The 12,447-nt window shown below is 37.0% G+C and overlaps 1 protein-coding gene across 1 annotated transcript in view; it reads right to left on the minus strand.

The window, feature by feature from the left end:
• The window catches only part of CDH8 (cadherin 8), a 366,803-nt gene that overhangs the window by 61,570 nt on the left and 292,786 nt on the right, over nt 1–12,447 (minus strand). Inside the window, exon 9 of the mRNA XM_021704193.1 lies at nt 5,029–5,150. Within this exon, the coding sequence (XP_021559868.1) occupies nt 5,029–5,150 (122 nt within the window). The remainder of the gene's footprint in view (nt 1–5,028; nt 5,151–12,447) is intronic.

The following is a 12,447-nucleotide window of genomic DNA, read 5'->3' on the forward strand; positions in this document are numbered from 1 at the left end:
GCACTGCTTCCAGGCCTTGAATGCCTAGCCCTTTCCCATTTTTTTTTTTTCATTTTCAGTTCAAATGCTACCCACTTAAAAAGTAACTTTCTCTGACAACACTATATAAAGTAAATCTTTGCTTTTTCTTTGTTCCCCTCTGTCGAGTTGTGTTAATGTCTCCTTCAATCCAGTTTTCAAAACTGAAATTATATTATGGATTCATTCTACCTTTTTTTCTATAAGCCCTTTTCCTCATTAAGTTCCATTAGAGAGAACAATTTTTGTCCTTTTTACATTGTTTCCCCAGGTCATATTACAATACTTAGCATCTTGTAGATGCACAAGAAATATTGTTCAACAAGTAAATAAATAAGTGATTTTTCATTTGAAGAGGTTAGTTTGTGCACTGTCTGTGAGTAAAACAAGGGTTTCTATGGTAATATCTGAGAAACTAGTTATTGAAATATTTGTCACTGCTGAATGAAATGAATTAGAACTGTGATTCTAAAATTTTGTGAATATGCGTTACATGCCAAGCATTAGCTAGATACATATTTAGAAATATGTTATTTTCTTTCTTTCTTTTTTTTTTTTTTTTTTTTTGGACCTATGATATTCCTAGGATAAACAAGCATCATATTGTTACAGTATTGGTCAGTGACAAAAGGGATTAAAAGAAGTAAACCAGAGCTTTTTTTATTTTTTTAGCCCAGACATAATTAACTAGATGCCAAATAGCAAGCCTCAGCTTCTATAGAGGGTGATGAAGCTTCATTTATATGCCACTGGATTTATTTATAGTAAAAGGGGAAGTTCCCTCCTGAAGGAAAAAAGAGTTGAAGCCGTCTGTCATCTAGCTAGTTCTCAAACAATAAAATATTCTCTGGGACTAAATAAGAGACCTTGACTCACACCTGGAAATACAACATTTTCAGTTGTAGTCGTTGCATCATTGAACCATCTGGAGCAAATAATCCTAATTATGTATGGTAAGCAAGGGGTTAGCGTCTGAAACAAAATCCTAGAAAGACCCTATTAAGGGGACAAGAGGTAAAACAGAGTTATGGAAGGCCCTCTGGCCAATGCTTGTCACTAAAGTTCTCTATTTGTCTTTCACGTTTGGTTCTGAGTGCGCTGTTGTCAAGCATAAGGAAGGAAAATACGGTTTCTCCACAGCTGTTACCTGTTCCTCCACCCGTCCAGCCAGATTACCATTCTCTTCAGAGAGAACCTGGTTTATCCCCAGCTGACTCCTTTTCAGCTCTTGATGGATGTTTCCTGTCTCTGGTGGAATGGGTCCTATATTAAGAGGTCTTTTCAGTAAGAGAGCTCCATTTTCCTTCAGCTCTTCAGCCTCCTTTCTGCCCAGAGGATTTGAGGTATGTTCTTGCAATTCTATCATTTCTAATTCTATTACATGTTTGCCAGAGAGAAAACTCTAGAAGGGGAAAAGACTGTTGTTTAGGGTGTTTGCCACTAAATCCCCAGTACCTCATCAAGTCCTGGTACATAGTTTGTGTTTAATAAGTATTTACTGACTAACCCAAACCCGTTAGACCCATGAACTGCCAGTTACATATTTTGCTTTCTAATTTTGAAATCTTTAATCCTTAACGTCATTTCTGTCTTGGCCATTAGAGAGGAGTCCGTGGGAAGTATCTTTTCTTATTCCTCCTGTTAAACTGAGGGTCGAGGAATCTGTAGATGATTATATCATGCTGTGATTGAGTTGGCGGCTAGAGATCTCTTAAAACTTTTGACTTGAGATAAATTACCTATTGGGGAAATTTTTTTTTCCATAGAAGTAATTAGCAATAGCAAATACCATATTAACATTTACTTATGTAATGGAGGGATTATTTAAAATGATTCTAGTGAAAAGCGATTCACACTGATTTTTGTATAATATGGACTATGAACTATTTCTGTCATGGGTGGTTGTTACTGTCTTAAGAAATTCCAGAAGATGTCATCTTTCACTTTACAATAATGAAAAGGTGGGAGAAGGAGATAGGAATTCCAATTCTACTTTCAAAGTGAACCTATGACAATTTAAGCACAGATGCATCACGTACCGGAGGTCTATGTATAGAGAAGAGGAAAGTGGCATCCTTCCTTCCTTGTTAAAATTTTTATTTAGTACTTGATTCTTGGTTTAAATGAGTCAGCTCATTGGAAAAGACTAGTCAAGCACAGTAGAATTCTCTATGTTGATGTTGATAGTGGTTTTCATTTTGTGCAATGTTTTAAAAACCTCTTTCTAGAGGTGTTCTCAGTCCAGAAGGTTATTACAGACTGAGTTTTTTAGTCGCTTGTCCTCGATTATTAGTAATGATCTCCAGCTGCCTCATTTCTCAGGCAGCTGATCCCCTTTGAGTTCAGCCTTAAATCCATACCTTCCAGGCAAAGCAGACATTTCAGAGTCCCCTACATTCCTTTCCCTGAGGCTGTTTTAAAGCAGACATTAATGGTTGAAAATGCTGATATAACTATGAATTTAGTGCTGATGCTGTTGTTGACATTTTTCATGAGTGTGTGATCACCTCATAATGAATATTCTGATTTCAAAGTGAGTTAAGGGGTTTTGTGTTATGAGAGATGACTGAAAGTGCATCTGTGTTGAACTTAACATAAACACTATTTGATGTCGATAACAAGTATGAATTCTGGAAAATGTTAAATATAAAAATGAGATCCTTGAGCCATTAAAAGTGAACTAAGAATGATTGTAATGAATCACACATGAGTTCTGACTAGCACAAAAGATGCAAGGAATTCAGGAGTTGTTTGAACAACTTCATGTGTATCAACCAGTCAGTCATATGTCCAAAGCATATGTGAACAGTCAAAAATCTGATCTCTTTATGTAAATATGAACTCTGATAAACATACCTAAACCGATTCCCTTGAGGATAAGGTAGTGGCAGTGGACAGATACACAACATAAACATTTCTTCACAGAATGAGTCCTTCATTTTGATATGCAAAAATCATAAAACAAAGAATCAACTGCTTTTTTTTTTTATTTTGATTTAGCAGAGGAAAGATGATGAAACCATGCATTTTGTTTTTCTGAGGGTAAGAACTGCTGAGGAGTCATTAAAACCTTGGAAACAGTCAAAATCCACAGGGTAAACCTCCAGAGTCCTGGAGGTCCAAAGGCATGCAAATGTCGATATCACAAGTGAAGCCAATGTGGGATTTTTGAAATATCAGTGCCATTGACTCTTTGAACTTGTGTGATGAGTTTTGCATGAAAATTTTTTTTTTTTAATTCTAAAGCATTTGACGGATTCTGTGTGATCAAAAACGTGTGGCTTAGGGGCACCTGGGTGGCTCAGTCGTTACGCGTCTGCCTTCGGCTCCGGTCATGATCCCAGGGTCCTGGGATCGAGCCCCGCGTCGGGCTCCCTGCTTGGCGGGAAGCCTGCTTCTCCCTCTCCCACTCCCCCTGCTTGTGTTCCCTCTCTCGCTGTGTCTCTCTCTGTCAAATAAATAAAATCTTTAAAAAAACAAAAAAACAAACAAAAAAACACGTCTGGCTTAGAAGTCTGTGATTGGCTACATCACTCCAGGAACAATCTGGCCCACACAAACCATATCCTTGAAACTAACCTGCGCAAATTTTGATCAAACTCTCTCTGCCAACTCGATCTGCCAACTTAGCCAAATGATAAATATTGCCATATACACACATGTATATACACACACACTCTACCCTCAAAAGATTATAAATGAAAATGTTCAAAAGATATGGTAGAGGCCAATTCCACATGATGAAATTAGGAAACATTTAGGTTAATGTTAGAATATTTTTAAGAGCGTATCACTGCTAAAAGTGAATATTTTGGTAACAATATGACACCTTAGGTATTTGAAATTAGTCAGTTTTAATGCCAGAATTTAACTTTACTTGGGGGGGTATGTGCACGCGCGCGTGTGTGTGTGTTTGCGTGCACGCATGTATTTGTGTCTTATTTTAGGAAATGAAAATGAGGCTAATCCTTCTGATAGAGGAGAGTAGTCTAGGGGAAAATGTCCGCTGTTTCATAGGAGGGTTACACATTGATCTTTTGTACTAATTAAGTAAAAGTATAGGGCTGGAAAAAAAAAATCTGACTCTTGTCAGGTAAGCTACTCGGCAAATAGTAAGTTTAATTCCTAACACCCACATGAGGCCCAAGAATAGTTGGATTAACAACTCCAGTGTCAGGCTGTCAGCTGCTGTTTATTTAAATTAAAATGTCACCATCCAGAAATAAATTAGGAAGTTGAAAAACGATAAATTTCTTAAACATACAGTACTTTGGCACCTTGTTAAAATAAATCTATTACATTTGTGTTTTTTAGAACTTTACATAGACTATTTCCATTTTGACATTCAGAGTAGAGCAGGTTTTCTCTTTTTTGTTCTTTTCTCTTCCTCCCTCCCTCCTTTTTCCTTCCTATTTCTCTATTTTTTGTCTACCTTCATTGTCCCTATCCTACATTAGACTGGCTAAAAAATAATTTTCATCAATACACAATTTTCAGATGCTTTACTTGCACGTCTAAAACACGTTGTTCATCCTATGTTTATCTAAATAGATCTACACTTTTACAGATTGCAAAATTCACTTTCTACCACTGGTCTTCCTGGCTTCCACTCTTAAGTGTTGTTCCTATGGTTGCCATGAAACAAATACGTCCTCCCCATGAGCTTTTCTCTTGCTTCCTATCATAAGAAGGTTAACATTTTGTCCCCATCTCTCTAAGACCTCCCTGTTTTAGCCATAGCCCAAGATATTTTAAGATAGTTATTTGGCTCTGGGTTCATGGCAAGCAGGGTGTTCACTTGAGGAGCCCATTTGGTCCTAAGTAGAGGGAATCAACCTCTCCAAAAGGGAAAGGAAAAAAAAAAAAAAACTCCTTCTCTGTTCCCATTTGGATGTTTCCTGCCTGTGACTTTGCAGACCATAAATAAGATGCTCACTAGAATGCAGGTTAATCAAGTATGAGACCGTTGTATACAAACATATTCAGCATTAACAACATGGAGATATTTACTTGGCCGGGTTTTCCATTTTCACATAAAAATGCCTCATATTCGGATGCGAATTCAGGGGCGTTGTCATTGACATCCAGCACTTTAATAGCAACAGGCACTCGTGATATCTGACTGTGGTTCCCTATGGGAAGGAAAAAATAACATCAGCATTGAGGGTACTTCATTTTTAACGTGCAACTCAACTTTCTTCTTGAAAGCATGTGTGTCTGTTTTAACTTCCCTTAATTAGGGCGTTTTCAACATAGGGATGATGGAATCTGACCATTCAACAGGGGGGAAAAAACAGCACGTGCTTGACTGCTTAAAGTATAAATTATGATTTCAAACACCATTTGCTGGAGCTTAGCTTGGCAAAGACCATCTCTGAAAAACTTAGAGGTTTCCTTGATGAAGAAAGCTTTTAATTTTAATTATAAAATCCCTTATACAAGAGAAAAAATGCCCTATGCAATAAAGATTTATCTTTGTTTATCTTGGGTAGAACACAAGTCATTTTTGTGCTATTACCATGTTTGGCCATGTATGAAAGGTGAACATGAAAAACGCAGAAAAAGGCCAGAACCAAATCACTTGTTGAATTTTCTTAACAATGATAAAGATAATATTAAAGATGGGGAATCATACCCCTTGTGAATTCTATTTTTTTTAATCAAAAATTGACCTTGGGATCTTTTTGGATAAGATAAGTCATTTTAATACTGTCATTTTCATAAGATTTTCATCAGTGTAAACAGATATTAATCTCATTCTTCCAGGTCAATTCCAGCAGCAGAGAATTTAATACATAATCCTTAATCCTTAAGTCCTTAAATTTTCAAAGTTAGACAACACACAGAGAAATCTGGTGCACTAATACACTGTTGATTTCGGCCATGTGATGATTTTTCATTTGTAATATATGCAGTACAGTTTGTACCATGTAATAATTTTTTGATCTCTTGTAAATTATACAGAATGCATTGGTGATGGCCAATTATTTATTTGTGTTTCTGTGGCACTGAATATTTATATGTAAGCCAAGAGGGGGGAAGTGTGTGGCTTTTGAATATGAAGAAACAGACTTGCATTTGATGTATCAAAGTGATCTTTGTGATAATTGATTAAATTCAGAGCTCTAAGCCCTTCACTCATTTTTTTGTGAAATAGGAAAGTATTTCTAAAACACACACTAAATAATCATAGCCGTGTTATAGGTTTATAGTTGGTTAAACCCACTGGCACTGCTACAAGATTTGAATTTAGTTAACTAGCATGGCTACTCTCCAGTATTCTAATTTGATTAACTATGGATGGATGAAGATTACCCTGTGGAATTCCTACCACCTCAGTCATGGAATATAATCTCACTTCCCCCAAATCAAGCCAATATCCTTAAATGTCTTACCTGATAAATCCCTTTTCTTTTACTATCTTAACTCTAATAAATGAATTTGCTCCTCATTCAGAGAGGAACCATGGACCTCTGGTTTCGATGGAAAGGGAAGTTTTAAAAAATGACACCATCCTAAGACAAGGAACTTATATTTTATGCTTTATCCACTTGTATAAGGTGGATAAATAAGGTACAAGGTATTTGAAATAGACTACAATTATATCCTTAAAGATTTACCTCTTCTCTAGCCTGACCGTGAGCTGAATAGCAGCTGCTAGAGAGTAAAAGGGAATACAGTGTTCACACTAAACAGCAATGTCTGGGCCCCCAGCTTTGCCTTCTACTCCCTACATGATCCTGAACAAGTGACTTAACCTCCTTTTATTCCAGAGAAAACTGAAACTGAAGAACTTTGTTTCCAGAATGGTTAAAAATAGGAGATACTAGGAAGGGAAAAATGAAGGGGGGGAAATCAGAGGGGGAGACGAACCATGAGAGACTATGGACTCTGAAAAACAAACTGAGGGTTTTAGAGGGGAGGGGAGTGGGGGATGGGTTAGCCTGGTGATAGGTATTAAAGAGGGCACGTACTGAATGGAGCGCTAGGTGTTATGCAAACAATGAATCATGGAACACTACATCAAAAACTAATGATGTAATGTATGGTGATTAACATAACATGATTAAAAAAAAAAAAATTTAACCCCCAGATGTAGCTTTGGCCTCCCAGACATGAGATCTTTGCACAGTATAATATTGATGAAGTTCAAAACAAAATATATTTGTTTAAGGTAACTAATCATTGCCACTTCTTCAAGAATATATACAGGTTTCTTAAAAATACTTACCTCATGAATGACCACTATTTGAAGTTTGAGTCCAAATATCAAATGCCAAAATGGATATATCCTTAACATTCTCACAACTGCACTAAAAAATTGCCTCCCTGAGAGACTGAACAATTTAAATTCCATTTTTTTTACTCATGGTACTATTTTCCCCAAGCAGAGTCCCTTTAACTGATTAATTTTATTTTATAATTCTCTGTATCTCAACCCTACAAACTACTGATAAATTATTTATGTAACATTATTTTCTTTTCCATATCCTAGACCAACTCTTGTGTATATAAAGGATTACAGGAGCCTTCTGTTATGTTTTTGTCTTCCATTTCTCTACCTTCAGTTAACAAACAGCCAACCATCAACATAGGTTTAATAAACTCCATATACAGTATAGACAGTGAAAAATAAGTGCACAGTCTTTGAAAATTGTAAATTAACAAGGAAAAGCTATTCTTAAACATGATTTTGCTCCTTGGAAAGTGAAGAAAATGCTAACCTTGTTGAGTCAGATTCATGGGCAATGGTTGATTGGGTCAAGTCTACCAACTGATACCGTTTGTTTTCCCTCTTACACTGCACACACACCTGACAGGCAAACATGCATATGCAGATTTTTTCACCATTTTGGCAAGGGATGATTATGCTAAAGCCTGTGTTCTTTTCTCCTCTTTTCCCGACCTCAGCATTGCAAAAAAAATTGCAATTATATCTTAAATCTAGATGGCCAACAGGCGGTAAGACTCCAGCACAAAAGATAAAAGCTGCATGAGCTGCTTACTGGGCTCTCAACATTAAAGTGGTATACCTTTTCTCATGTGTAGTGTCCAGGATAAGGTGGTATTTAACTATTCCAGGACTAAGAACCTTGGAACAGCATCATTATGATTATTTTTTGGTAATGTGGGATGGGAATCCGTCACTTCATACTGTTAGAAGATCATGAATGACAGAAGGTTCTTCCAATTATACTTAGTCTTAGCACTTCCACAAGTCAATAATATCTTGTAATTTAATGGACAGTGGGCATTTCAGAAATGATATTTTCTTCTTTGTGGGGCGCCTGGGTGGCTCAGTCGGTTAAGCTTCTGCCTTCGGCTTAGGTCATGATTCCAGGGTCCTGGGATCGAGTCCCACATCAGGCTTCCTGCTCTATGGGGGTTCTGCTTCTCCCTCTACCCCTTCCCCCTGCCTGTGATCTCTCTTTCTCTCACTCTCTCTCAAATAAAATCTTTAAAAAAAAAAAAAAATTTTCTTCTTTGTTTTGGCCTGTGGAAAACTCAACTCAATTTGGAATCTACCGCTCATAACCGTAAAGAACCTAATGGTGTGTATGTTGTGTATTATGTTTACTGAAATTTGGTGTGTTTTTTACATTTACTAATTGCCCAAATTTACTAAATTAATTTCTTCTTAGACAGTTGAATTGTATATATTTTTAGGTATTTCTTTTTAATTTAGTAGTTTACAGTATGTCTGATTAAAATAAATAAAGCCTAAACTGTATATCCTGGCACTGAAAAAGGATATGCTAGTGGATTATGACAAGACAGAATTTCTGTAGCCTCAGTGGTTACATAAAACATACTGGACAGTTAAGCCTAACTAACAATGTAACATAATCCCTTATCTTTATAACTGTTGAATTCCTTGTTATCCTTTAAAATGCAGCCCAAACTACATCTCTTCCCAAAAGCCTTTTTAACAAACAATTCGGGTTTTATTTTTTATATTGTTTTTGTTCTTGTTGTTGTTACTTTTTGACTTGTGGCATGAGAGCAGGAGGAGCACCCCCATCCCATTTCCCAGAAAAATTGGTTAAAAAAAAAAAAAGTATATATTTTAAATTAAAGTCTTTGGAAAAAGTCCTAAGAGCATATAGCAAATAAAAACATTTATTCAAGAAAATCTACAAAACGTTGGTAGGAGTCTGTGGTATTTGAACCAACACTTGATTACTCCTCCTCCTCTTAGAGGTCAGGAAGATGAGAAATACCCTCCGCACTGATCCAACCAGGAACACAGGGCTCCCTCTCCCCGAAGCTGCTAGTCAAGGACTCTACACCCAGGAGGGGCTGGATGTTAGCATTTCTCATCCTACTCAGATCCCTGTTGCTGAGACTAAGTTTTGGGCAAATGCAGGTGGGGCTTGCCTTCTTCCACCAAGTCCCTAATCATGCGACACAGTTCTACATCGGACAAGGCATCCCTAAGAATCCTGGGTCCTGATCTTTCTTGCCATGGTTCATAAGGAGAGGTTTCATGCTGAGAGAAGTGAACCAAAAAGACTCAAGGCTATCTCCCCCCCTCCCCCCAAACACAGGACCTTCCACTCCTAAAGCAGAGTGTCACTAGGAAAGAAGCTTCAGAGCCATGGCTTAGTCATTTGGTCTGGGGATGGGCAGGAGGGTGAAACATCAGGCACAGAGCTCTGAATCTTTCAGAAAGAACTATTTGCCTTTTAAAGGAATGTGGAAAAGTTGAAGCCAAGTGATCATCTCAAAATAGTGGAGGTTGTTGATAGTTGGTGGAGACCATCTGAGGAGCCAAGGACTTCTTTATCTGTGACTGAAGAACTCCAGTCTCTGCCTCAGTCTTCACAGGGATATTTCTTCTCTTACCATGTCTTCTACTTTTCTATCTCTAATAAAAACCGTTACTAGATCTAGGGCCTACCCCAGTAATCTAGGATGATCTCATTTTATAATCTATAATTACATCTGCAAATACCCTTTTTCCAAATAGCACATTCATAGGTTTCTGGGGTTAGGACCTGGACATATTTGGGGGGGGGGCACCATTTAAGCCACGGTATTCCCTCTTCCCAAAAGCTAGGACATTTGTGACTGAATAGGATGATACTCTCCCAAACCAGTTCCTGTCATAAAAAACAAGGCTATGTGAAATTTACTTGTACATGCTTCTCTTTGAATGCATTTTCAATATATAAGATAAAAGCTCAAGGAGGTTTAAAAAGCTCGTAATTCCCTCGTGAGATGTTTGATAACACCCTTTTGTCATTCATTCATTTATTTGACCACTCTTTAGTTATCCAGTAAATAATTTCATTTGTATTCCCAGTTACTAAGCAAAGCTATAAGCAAGGAATCCACATTACCCTGGCAGATACATTATAATGGTTAGTTTACACCTTCATCTGTCCTACAAAATAGTCCTTTACAAAATGCTGCCAGAAGATCACAGGAGACAGACATTGTCCTATAGTCACAGGAAAGATTTAAACAAGGAAATGACCTTTGAATTAGCTTTAAATAATGAATAAAAGTACCCTAGGTAAAGAAAGGTGGACACATCTTTCAGATGGAGTTAGCCACAATTGAAAAGGCCCAGAAGCCCAGAGAGGATGCCATCACAATAAATCAGTAGCCCCAGTAGTGAGAGCATCCAGAGAAGTGGTTGGTGGTGACGCCAGGACACAAAGTTGAGGCCAAATCAGGAAGAGTCTTCTGTTAAATGCTAATGAGTATGGGCTATATCATATGATCATGGTCAAGCCATTGAAATATTCTTGATGGAATTTACAATTTTAAAATGTTAACATAAAGCAGGAAAGACAAGTTAGGGTTGGTTTTATCTCGTTTTCCTAAGTATATGAGTATCTCAGAAATATCTTATTTCTTGAAACTGTTAAAACTGGGAGAAAAACAATAAGCAAGAAAACTAGTGCCTCATGTCCCCCAAATACCCCCCAAACGTGTTGCCGTTATCTACATTAGATGAACATGCATGATTAAAACTGCACATGTCATATTTAAGTGAAGATTCACTTTTATCTAAACTAATGAAATGATGGCGGTTCAAATTTTAAAGATATTATAGGAGCAATAAAATTAATTAGATAAGCTTCTGAGGAAATTATTCATGTCCTTTGTGACTGGCCCCAAAATGTTTGCCTTTCATCTGATACGCAAGCATTAAATATAAAGATATTATAATTAGAAACTTGATTAGCATTTATTAAAGATGAATTTTCTAAACACAAGAGATGCGACACCATGGTCTGGAAGGAAAAGCCCATTTCAGTTGGCCACAGAAGTCAGACCGTTTTCACATACGATGGGAGGGGGAAAAAAAAAATGAAATGGCACCTAGTGTAAACAACTCCTTGAATTCTACCATTTGAATCGTAGTGACTTCCTGTCACCTCTCTGTCAGAGTGTCTCATGAATTGCCCATTAATTTTGCCCTTTTATAATCAAAGGTAATGGAATACTGCCAAGTCTAAGTTACTTGGGAATTTGCTTCTAACTAGTTTCCATGAGCTGTTTTTACAGGCATCGATTGAAATAGCCTCTCCTTTTCAAACTATAAGAGAAAAAAATGATTTGACAAATTTAGATATACTGGTGGGGCTCAATAAATAATTCTTGAGTCTTCTACAAGGAGAAGGGTGGAAGCCACGAGCAGTAAATTACAGTCAACAGGAGAATGCAAAATAAGAGAATTTATAATTGAATAGGGAGGAGAGGAATGGTGGAGGTTTATAAAATAGGAAAATAGGAACTGAATCTGTGATAGAAAAGATAGCAAGTTAGGAAATTTAAAACAAAACTGATGAGAATGTTGAAAGAGTCTCGGAAAATAATTTCAGCAGCAGATTTCGGCTCTCTCGTGGCTAAAGCTAGAACTTTTTGAGATCTATTATGCCCATCAATGATACGATAATTTCTAAATTGCTTGTGGATGGTTTACCAATCCATAGGTTATTAAATAGGAACAACTTAGAATATAATTAACCAATGGATACCAGCAGGGTAAAAATGCTCCTGGGGATACGAGGTTTTTCTCTTGACAATATTATTCTCACGTGCTACCCTTTCATTGTCATGGCAACAGTATTGATGGGTTGGTTCAAACAGTCTTTTGACTCCCTCCAATATATACCAAGAAATTTCTGCCTTCTAAAATACATCACAGGAGCAGTTAACCACCAGAATTTTCATAATTTTTTGTCGTAGTATTGTGAAAATTTCAGCAAGCCAGACTATGAAGAGGAGGCATTCTATTTTACTCCTTACAAATCTCTCTCATATTTACAGAGTAGTTTAGAATTAAATTGGGACTTCAGTCAGATGGGGGCTATAGTATCAAATAAATAAAGCTCATGAGTCATACTCTTCTATTACCGAAATAGTAGTGCTCTCAAGAAAGGGAGAGAAGTGCTCTCTCTCCCTGATAAAGTT

Source organism: Neomonachus schauinslandi, chromosome 16 (genome assembly GCF_002201575.2).
Source record: "Neomonachus schauinslandi chromosome 16, ASM220157v2, whole genome shotgun sequence".
Classification (NCBI taxonomy): Eukaryota; Metazoa; Chordata; class Mammalia; order Carnivora; family Phocidae; genus Neomonachus; species Neomonachus schauinslandi.